This window comes from Pygoscelis adeliae, unplaced genomic scaffold, assembly GCF_000699105.1.
Source record: "Pygoscelis adeliae isolate BGI_AS28 unplaced genomic scaffold, ASM69910v1 Scaffold118, whole genome shotgun sequence".
Lineage (NCBI taxonomy): Eukaryota > Metazoa > Chordata > Aves > Sphenisciformes > Spheniscidae > Pygoscelis > Pygoscelis adeliae.
The window spans coordinates 504,846-515,551 of record NW_008825257.1 but is presented as its reverse complement, the minus strand read 5'-3'; the positions used below and the strand labels follow the sequence as shown (position 1 = coordinate 515,551).

Here is a 10,706-nt window from a genome sequence, read left to right as displayed (position 1 = left end):
ATTGTGTTAGGTCCTCTTTGAACACAGGGAGACAAAGGCAACCCCAGCCCACACCTGAATGAAGTTACCTTTGGCCACATAACGGATGTCTGAAGTTGAGGTTAAGGCTCCCTCCAGTGAAGTGAGCAGCGTTTTCCTCAGGCTTCAGTGTGCTGAGTGGTTAAAGGGGCAAGAGAAAGAACAAACATCTGATCATTTCACCCCCACATCTCTTTTGTAAGAGCTCTTCTGCCTCTGTAGAGATATGCATCCCTGTCAAAACCCCACCTCAAACACTGCAACAAAAGAGCAGGCCGGCTGTGGGTGCTCACACTAGCTAATACAATCAAACTCCTTCCATGGACACGCCAGCTTATCAGTACTAGTCGCTTGCTCCAGCCGGAGACAGCATGCCTACTCGCAAACAAGGAGCCTTTGCCTCTGTATCTATATGGTCCCTGTACGGGACAGGAACCTTTTTTTTTTTTTTAATTATTATTCTTTGTACAGCACTTACCACCATTAGCCTTCTGTCTACAACCCACGCTGTAAGTAGGAAAACAGGAATTGAGCAAGATTTGAACACTTCTATGGGATCCAGACTGCTTTTAGAAGGTGCAAACTTCTGGACAGTATTGAAATAGCTGATGTAAAGTCTCCTACCCTTATCAGATAAACTGTCTTCCAAAATCTTTCTCTGTTAGCCCACTGTTTACTACTCATGGTCAGATTACCTGGCACGCTGATAACCCAGTTGTAGAGGTGCTTGACCATTGGCCTCCCAACCGGTGTCCAGGAGGGCTTATTTTCAGACAGGGAATTTTGAAAACAGCTAGATGCAACAGGTCCAGCGTTGTGCTTGACCCGCTAGTTGTTTCTCAGTGCTGGGAGGCTATCGTGAAGATACTGAGTAGCTGTGTAGAGATCCAGCCTGGGCGCAGCAATGCTAAGCCACAGGTAGCAAGTTGTACTGGTTCATGTGTCTACACTACCCTGCCTGCTGAGGACTTCATTCCAGCCCTCTGTTATGCTGGATGGTGGAGAGCTGGCCGTACCACATATGCACAATATTCTCACTGATGAAAAAGGAGCTGACGTTTCTTCACTAGAGGTTGCTTGATTATGGGTTAAGGAAGAGGTTGAGTAACTAATTAGCATAACATAGTTGGTACGAAAAATCTGTTTACTTCCCAAGTGGGATTTGAACCTACATTTTCCAAAGATAGTATCACCCCCTAATACTGCCAGATGGACATCGATAGCCAGAGGAAACCACACACAGCTCTCTCTTAAGAGGTCCGTGGCCCAGCATACCCTGGCCATGAGGCTGATGGCAACGCCCCAGTCTATAGCTATTGCCAATTCATCAGTCCAGAGTCACACAGAGAAGGAGCCAGAGAGGTCACACTTAAGAGAAACACAAATTGGCTCCACATCACAAGAAGAGAAGATTGTGGTTTTTGATGATATGCCAGTATCATGCCTTTCTCAGATCACAAACCAAGGCCAGAGGCCATATTTATGTCCAAACAACTGTCATTGGCATCTTTTTCATCCCTGAGGGTATTCAGATAATCTATAAAAATATCCCCTGTACCATCAGGCCAGAGGAACTCTTTTTCTATTCTGGAAAACACATCTTCTCAGAATACTTCTACTCAAAATTTCAGCTGACCTATCCATGTACATGATGCAGCAGCCAGAACACACCGACACATTTGATGATGATCTTGTAGCTGTCAGATGAAGGAATAAATACAACAGATGCATCACCAGGCAATGGCAGCAATGGACAAAATGAAACACAGATGTACATGAGAAAAATCAGGGTTTTAATGATAAATTAGCAGGTAAGAAAGATAATAAAGAATCAGTGAGTTCCGTTTGACCTATTTAGGATCTTTCCCACATCAGATTCTTAGTCTTCAATTAGATGGTAGCTGTCGTGGGAGAAAAGCGTCAGCTTTAGCACTTAAGCACCCACCAGTAGCATTAGTCTGAAAAGCAAAGTTTGGAATCTCATTCTTGGCAACACTCATTAGCAAGTTTTTCTGATCAGCTAATGACTTATTTTCTCTCATTCAGAATAAGCATCTGTGGAGTACTTGACACAATCCTTGGAAGCGATGCATCACCACCCAGCTGTTCCATGGCAGTTTTCAAGTCACACAACCGATTTTTGGTACAAGAATGGATCTACATTTCCACTTCAGCCTTGATCTTCAATGCTGACTCGATTTCCAGTCCACTCACAGAACTGCTCACACAGCTGATACGTTGCTGCTTCATGTTTCATTAAAAACAAAACCACTCCATGTCCTGAAGTTGCTCATAAATTTAGAGGTCCACTTTTAAAAAAGCAAGCTGCTTTGTCACCTCGGCTGTGAAGCATGAATCCAGTTTACAGTTTTCCTTCACTTTAAAACTCCAGCCACTCTGTCATATAAATACAGTTTGATGGCGAAATCTCACCACCTTCATGGCAATCATCAAAAACCTGCAAAAGAAAGCCCTGTGTTAGTAATTATATACAGCAACACAATCTAACTGGAAGTAACGTGCTCGCATGTTTTCTGCTCCTTCCCCAGTAGAAAAGCAGTAGTCTAACAGAGGCCAAAATCTAGGAAGTCCTATGCCAGCTCTGAGAAATGGGAGCAAAACAGACCCCACTGTAGTAAATGATGCAAGTGGACACACTGGCAAGTTTTACCTACATATCAGTTTACAATCCAAGCAGGAGAGACCAAAAGCTAGACAGAAATAAGTTAGCTTGTTAAAAAACATAAATACGCAAACTTGGGATCAGAAAACATAATAATAGAATTTGGAACAGGCTACACTTGACAGCACCCTTTCACATACAGTCCAGTAAAGAGACAGGATATAAGTGGGAAACATCCTGGTCTAAACTAAAGAACCTGCCTCTTACACCATAGCTAAGGCATCACGGATAACACTCATAAGCGTAGTTGGCTTAGAAAGCCATGAGGATCACTCACGGGCATAACCTGGCAGCGTGCTGGCTGGCCATTTGCAGGACTGTATTCAAAATTTGCATGCACCCACCTATTCATATACAGAATTAGTTACTTACAGGGCAGAGTCCACAGGGCGTCCTGACTAATCCAGTGGGTTGTATGAGAGGACTAACGGCTCTGTACAACTTCATCTGTCCATCCACACTGCCTACCGTCCCTTCCTTTGCAGCAATAATAGTCATCTCCACTTTTCCATCGTATATCAGCGTATTTAAAATGGTTTCAATGTCTTCCATTGACAACTCTACCTAAGAAATAATTTGTAAAATAAATATTAGGAAAGACGCATGCCAACAAGTCCTGCAAGGAGGAAACGAGCAAACACTGTGAGTAACAAATCCTTAGGGTTCTAACCTAGCCCAGATAAAGGCACTGCTCTCGCTGGGCACTTTATGGGGTTGTGCAGATACAAAAAGAAAAGCAAATACCAATACCTCTTCCTACCTCCCAAACACTTTTGGATTATGCTAGCTTTGGCTTATCAAGAAGAACTTCCCTATACACCTCAAGTGTCTACATCATCCTAGCACGATACATTTCCAGTTTTACAGGAAAACGATCGTGAAAGCAGACAGACTACTGAAGAGATGCCTGTTGATGGTGACCAATAATTGCGGGGGGTTTTACCTCCTTTTTTTTCCCCCCTCCCCTAAAACCACTTGAAATGCATAGACAAACTTGAGAGAAATTACAAAATATAAACCGGCTGAGATAGTTAAAGGAAAACTTACTCCAATTCCCATCAACAAGGTGGGAATGCTAATTCTTTTATACGTCTTTGAAAACCCACATGTATAAACTACCCTGGAATCCCATGCAGCACCAATGACCCTCCTCAAAAAGCAATAAAGCAGCAAGGCCCACTTCCAGTACAGTGACTGTAGCACTTATCGGACCCTCACCAAATTTGCAGGACCCAACTCCTGAAGCTAGTCATGCACTGAGAATTTTGAGAGTAGTAAGATGAATCTCTTCTGACCTTACTGATACCCAGTTCACAGATGTATTTCCACACCTCATGGGATGAGGCAAATGAGCTGTTCCTCTGTATCATGGGGTTCTGTTTGCTCTCTCGAGCTGCTTCTGCCTGAGAAAAAGCAAAGATGAGTTATAGTCAGTACTCACTGCGAAGAGCCTCCTTCGTGGTGCAGTTTCAGGCAGACTAGAGTATAAAAGTTGATTTCCAAACCATTTCTGGGACATGTTTTTTATTTAGCATTTAAAGCTATGTCTTTAAGACTGATGTTATGTGAGATAGTGCAATGCACAACCAAACATAATTTTACACTAAATATGACACAAAAGTTACACAGTGATTTAGATTATTATGAAGGAATATCAGCATCTGGCATTTTTTTGACACAAAAGAAGTTTCTGCTGTACCTAGTGCCAGTTAAAATATATTTTAATGGAATAGAGAAATGCTGCAATCTGCATAGGACTTATTTAACGGAGAGCAGGCTTCTCCTGCAGTTTTACTAGAGAAAATTCTCTTCTAGGCAGAGCTGCCTGAGTAGTGCCTTCCACCCTCTCAGAAATTAGGAGCTCTGCAGGGAAAACAGTCACTTTTGCTAGGTTTTTTGGTCCTGTGTTCTTTGCTGCCTAGCTTGTCATTGGACTTTGGAGACGGAAGGCTTCACTGCCTGTACAGGGTGTGAGAATATGCATTATTAAAATGCAACACCATTTGACACATGCTGTGACAAATACAATCCAGTACAGATTTGCCAATCCAGTTATAACAATGGCCAACACTTATGGAAAACACTATGGAAAACTTCAGCCTTGCCTGTCGCTAGTTTTACAAGAAAATATAAAACACAAAACAAATGGAAGGTAACTTTCGTAGTGGCACTCACCTTGCTCTGTAGAAATTTAAAACACTGTTGATTTAACACCTCCACAAATTCAGACTCAAAGTCTTGGTCACTGTACCAAGCCCCACCAGTCACCGACCGGTCAGGCTGCAGGTTATATAGCATATAAACCTTCTTCTTGGATGCCTGTTAGAGAAAAGTGCACAGCTCTTAACAGCTGAAAGTCTTCCATAAGAAAGGAAGATTTAAGAAGGTATCTGCAAAAGAGATAGTTCATTACTCCTAAAACCTGGGGCACAGCAATCCATCCCACTCAAGCTATCATTAATGTGTTTGACCCACAGGTAAGACGGAGATAAAGATCAATACATTCAGATTACTAATAATTTTGTAACATAGTGTTAGAAGAGAGAATCCTACTAACAATGTGCACACAATACAAACCTCACTGAAGAAGATCTCAAGAGTTTAGTTTTAACCTATTGACTCTAATCCCCCTCCACAGTCAAAGGAGGGCAGGAAAGCGTCTTTAGAAGACAGCAAAGACAAACTTAACAGAGAGGCTTACAACTGTTTCTGCAGGAGACAACCCATGCACTGATGACAGGAGGACCCTTACGTGATTAAACCCTGCAGCTAAAGTTAGCCCCTGCGAGCCCACTCCTTACTGCCACACCTAGACGGGGTGAATGGGAATGCTGCTTCAGTCCCGATATTAGTAGTCAGACAGTTAAAGGACAATGGTCGTCCAAAGGACTACGCAGCAACCACCGAAGCAACTTCAGCAGCATTGCGTCCCCTTTGTAACTAGACGAAGCCAGCATCTCTCACTAAAACATGAAAAAGCTAATGCTTCTCTATGTCCAACTTCTTTATCTCCATTTTATTTTTATTTAGGAAGTTACCCTCACCTCTCACTCCCTCCCTGCCCCCCCCCTTCCCCCCAAAATGCACACATGCAAGCCAAGGTATTGCCTCCATGGTGCAGATGAGACCGGCAGATAGAAAAGGCACACAACATAAAACTTCCAAGAGTTGCCAAACAAGTGGTCTTCCTCCTGTACCAGGCCCTGCAACAAGACAGAATCTCTGCTGGAAACCAGGAGAATGTCCAAAGAACACGCTAATACCTGCTTAATTACAAATCATTGGTAAGGGAGAGCAGGATGCTGCATGAGCATTACAATAGGGCGAGAAAAAGCATGGAAAAGGATAAGCCCTACTCTGGTACGTGGAGTGTTTGCACATAAAATAAGAAAGTACTCTAACTGGAACAAAGTAGAGGAACTGAGACTAAAACAGAATCAAATGTCTTAGAAATTGTTTAAAGTAAACCATACAAATCCAGTATGAAACAGATAACTGAAAGGAGTTTCAGGATCTCCGGGGGAGAGGAACCTTGCAAGGCCACTTGCAGCTAGGTAACCATATCACTAGTCTCATATAAAACGCCGAGATTGCTTCAGTATCAGAAATACCTAATTGTGGTACAGCAACGTTGGGACCAATGGAGAAAAAGTAATTACGAGCAGGTTGCTTATTTGGGTGGAGACTGAATGGAGAAAGGAGAAAAGGGTGGTAGAAAAGAGTTAAGAAACAAAAAAAGAGAATAAGGTATAAAAATCAGAAAAGAAGAGGGCAGGATCTGCAGACAGCAGGAGTGTGGGTGCCTATGGACAGCAGAAAAGCTGACCTGTGGACCCAAGCCCATTGGTATGCTGGAGGGAAACCCACCAGACGCTTTCCTAGGTTTATGTCCTAAAGACGGGGTATGGAAGCACAGAGAAAATGGTGACAGAACTGCAGACTAGTAGTGAGCAGTGCAAGAGGTTTGTAAAGGGTAACAGAACTGTATCAACAGCTGTGTGCAATAAAGAATTAAGAGAACTAAAACTGCAATTTGATAGTAACGGTGTGTAATTAGTAGTGGTGGGAAGAGTGATAGAACTGTATATTAATAATGATATGTTTGCACACTGAAGGCAGATAGTCAAACGCTGGTGCAATAGTCAGTGAGAAAGCTGGAGGCAGAACGAGGTTTCTCTGCTCCCAGTCTCCTGTTCAAACATACACAGCATGCAGCAAACATTTTAAATGGTTTAAAAAAAAAAAAAAGTCATAAAATACTCACTGCCACAGATTTAACTGCTTTAATTAGTTTCTTGCTTTCCAAGTTTTTCAGTATCTTGTTGATCTCCGTTAAAGGCAAATTACTTTTGTATCTAATGTCCCTGCTCCAAATACCTGTTTTAAAACAGAGAAGTGAATGGACATGAATAGAAGAAACCATTTGTTTCTGTACGTACTCACAAACCAAAAGTCACATCACAACATCGCTTGACTCACTTGCCAACCACAGGATGTATCCTCGATCCCACCAATCCCGGCAAAAGGGAGGGAAGGGGCAGAAGGGGGTGGAACAAAAAAAACAACTGACAAAACAAGAAATGCATACCACAACCACCACACTGTCCTGCCCTTTACCTCTCCTCCGAGGGGTCTTACAGGTGGACCCCATTTCACTGCCAACATGAATACATCACAGAAATGTTCTTGCATTTTTAGGTAACTAGTGTTTGCTTCAACAAAAATACGATAGCCAGTTCTGCCTGCCATCTCTCAACCATAGCGTGCAACGACTGCTGAGAAAGCCTAGTTACTAGCAGTGGTTTCTGCTGGCAGTACACCTGTTAAAAGGAAATGTGATATCCATATCGGATTTAAGTAGTGAGTGTTCTGTGGATTCCTCAGCTTGACAGTCCCATAGATAAATCATAATGCATATTCCAAATATTCTGAAAAAGCCCCCCCCCCCCCCAACACCCACAGAAGGACAGGTTGCTATTTTAATAAAGAAATATGTTGTCTTCTCTTTTGTTTTATAAAGTGGACACATGGAACATTAGCTACAGACCTGGTACAGGGACTCTAGATTTTATATTTGTATCGTCTGGACAAGCATTTAAAAGTTTGGACAGGAACGGTTCCGTAAGTAAACAGAGTTAGTACCATTCACAATTATAATTTATTTAAACTACCTTTGTTGCCTGCATCTTCTATAATTTGGTAAACCAGCTTTTCTTGATTGTCAGAGCCTTTCATCTTACTGTAAAATAAGACAGACATCAGGATTTTTGAAAGGACCAAAATTTGAAAGAAGTTGGATTTGTTTTAAACTGAAAACAAGTACTATGAAAAGAACAATGCACAAAGGAAAAAAAACCCCACACAGTAAGCCAGCCATTGGCAAATGTAATACATGACACTAAACCTCTCTGGATCAAGCCAAGCTTTCCAGTGAGAAGCCACAGTAAAGACAAAAGAGCACAGTATGAAAGAAAAGCGACCAAGCAGGAGTCACTCAACTTGTCATAACAATGGGGAATTTGGAGTCACATATTAACACAACTGTGGAAGGTCAAACACAGCATGGAGCATAATTTAGGATAATGTCTCCAGACAGAACGTCTACAAAGGGATAGTAGCGTGCTCCCAACTCTAAAACATGCCTTTTCACTGGTCTGAGAAAGCCTGAACTCAGCAATCTTTTTCTAAAGCATTTGAAAGAGAGGCTGACACGCCTGCACTGAGGATAATTTTGAAGGATATTTCTTTCCAGAAGTATGTCTAAGGCATCTTTTACTCAGATTTACATAGGCATCACAAAACATGGTTTGAAGGTACATTTTAATAAATCAAAGAGCATGAGTGGCAGTTCAAGTGGCCTCCTGGAAGAGCTGTAAATATGAGCGCTGATCCTGTAACATGAGCAGTGAGGAAGACCACAGAACCACACTTTGCCGATGGTATGGTTGGGCTTCACCTGGATTCCACCTGAGCATATACATATGTTTGCACAGATCACTTTGCTGTCATCTGGAGCAAGGTAGAGCTATAGTCCCATGGCATCCTCTGTTCAGTAGAAACCACTATACCTAAAACAGTTTTCAGGATCAGCTCAGGGGAGTTAAGCGTACCCTCCTGAAACAAGCAGTTGTGTCCTGTAACATGGATGTTACAGAATCCATATTACACTGCTGAGTGTCTTCTCAGCAATGCTGCATGCGTGTTGCAGAACTGTGTTCCAAATATATTTATCCAGCAAACACGAGGATTACCTTGCATTTTGAGACTCTTTGATTCTATATAGAAGACCTGCGTTGCTCCTGAGAAGGTCCAGCTGCCCCTAGGAGAGATGGGCACAATGCATTTACTTTCCTTCCAATAGCTTGTTTCAGAACACAGCAAGAATCTTCTAAAATAAAAACCTTATTTCATGTCAACTGAATAAAGAAAAGGGAAAAATAACATTTCTAACCACTGGAAACAATAATACCCTTGAGGATATTTTCTCCCTATAAGTACAGTAATACCCTTGAGGATATTTTTCCCCCCCTGTAAGTATCCACTTATCAGCTATCAGAAATAACAAATACAGTTCCCAACCCTTCCCACCACATCTATGCACTTCCTATTATTTCTCCTAACTTCCACCATTGCATGAGGGACATCAAGTTCTTGTCTACTTTGCTCTCCCTTTCCACCAAAACACTCATTTGCATGGCTACCCAGAAATCACGTTGGAGCTCTACTGAACAAATTTTGAACAATTCTGAGTTCCAGTAGCAAAATTCTATTTTTCACTAAGTAGAGATCATTGGAAAACTGCCAGCCAGGATTGACAGTGCCTCTCAGAGGCAAATTACTGGCATCTCACACAAACGAAACATTTGTCCTGCCTTTGACAGTTGTGCCTAGGCCAGGCACATCCTTATTTCCTATTTTGAAGGGGCAAGCAATTAGACAAGCCCAAGAGCCCATATGCAGCCCATAACTATGTATGACAGCATTAACTAACATTCAGTCTTTCATTGCCAGCCAATTCTTTCCCCATAGATACAGCCCTGTTTCTTACAGATTTGCATTACGTGGTTGATTGGAGCTCACACCTCAAGACGATCCCCTTCAGTGCTTTTCTACAGATGAAGTACTTGCAGCTCATCTCAAGTGAAGTATCTGATGCTTATTAAGGCTGAGCTCTCACTGCAGTTTTCCCCCATATTTGACATACTTACTAGATCTCGCCACACACTCCCCACTCCCCAGGGGATCTATTTTAAACAAATTCTAGAGACTTAACTATCTTTGAAGCCTCATTGAGAAATTTGGCCAGCCTGTTCAAAAGTTATCGAACACACAAGCTCACATCCCATGTATTGATAAACCTCACATCTATAACAGAAAGACCAAAAAGAGACAGATTAGATTACTTCCACTGCCACCTAGTATGGTCCCAGCTAAGTAGTTTCGGTTATTAAAAAAACCCCCAAACGCCACACTTTGCTCAGTCTGGATACTTTCCAACATTCTCCTTTGTGAGAAAGCAAGTGCCTCTCTTTTCAACAGTGCTCTCTTGACCACACCACTCAGTCTGCTTTATTTCCTGACTTCACACACCCATGAAGCGGCTAGCTACGGAACCGAAAGGAATCTCGATCTTTAAAGACCTTGAACATTTAGCTGATACTCAAGATTATGCCACACTGAACCAACAAGATAAACAGCTACTATCTGTTCCTGAACAAGAGGCAGAAGTAGTTGACTATGAGCCTCACTCTTATCTTAGGCTGACTCCTGACACAGTAAAAGGAAATGCCCAGTGAGATGTGGGAAATTTACAGAAGATGCAAAAAAAATTCCTTGAGACGTTTCACCTGCATATTATCAGAGTAATCCACAACTTCGGGATTTTGCGAGGGATTTGGAGAAGACCTTCACATATAAGAGCATGGGCTAACATCCATTCTTTTATCTCTAGCTAAGTCATTCCCCATCATTAATGGGCCTTGTGGTTATCACCTGTGGCCATCTT

General features: G+C 42.1%; 1 protein-coding gene across 3 annotated transcripts in view; it reads right to left on the bottom strand.

Moving 5' to 3' along the window:
- Positions 1-1,790: 1,790 nt before the first annotated feature.
- POLR3F (polymerase (RNA) III (DNA directed) polypeptide F, 39 kDa) overlaps positions 1,791-10,706 on the bottom strand; it is a 9,451-nt gene continuing 535 nt past the window's right edge. The window contains exons 2-9 of one of the 3 annotated variants that reach the window (XM_009329473.1): positions 8,953-9,020; positions 7,873-7,940; positions 7,181-7,201; positions 6,966-7,078; positions 4,877-5,020; positions 3,997-4,104; positions 3,074-3,265; positions 1,791-2,476 (exon numbers count right to left, since the gene is read on the bottom strand). In XM_009329473.1, the coding sequence (XP_009327748.1) occupies positions 2,399-2,476; positions 3,074-3,265; positions 3,997-4,104; positions 4,877-5,020; positions 6,966-7,078; positions 7,181-7,201; positions 7,873-7,940; positions 8,953-9,020 (792 nt within the window). In that variant the 3' untranslated portion in view covers positions 1,791-2,398. Of the gene's footprint in view, positions 2,477-3,073; positions 3,266-3,996; positions 4,105-4,876; positions 5,021-6,965; positions 7,079-7,180; positions 7,202-7,318; positions 7,357-7,872; positions 7,941-8,952; positions 9,021-10,706 lie in introns of those variants that run through there. The other 2 variants (XM_009329476.1, XM_009329474.1) reach the window with 2 other exon arrangements.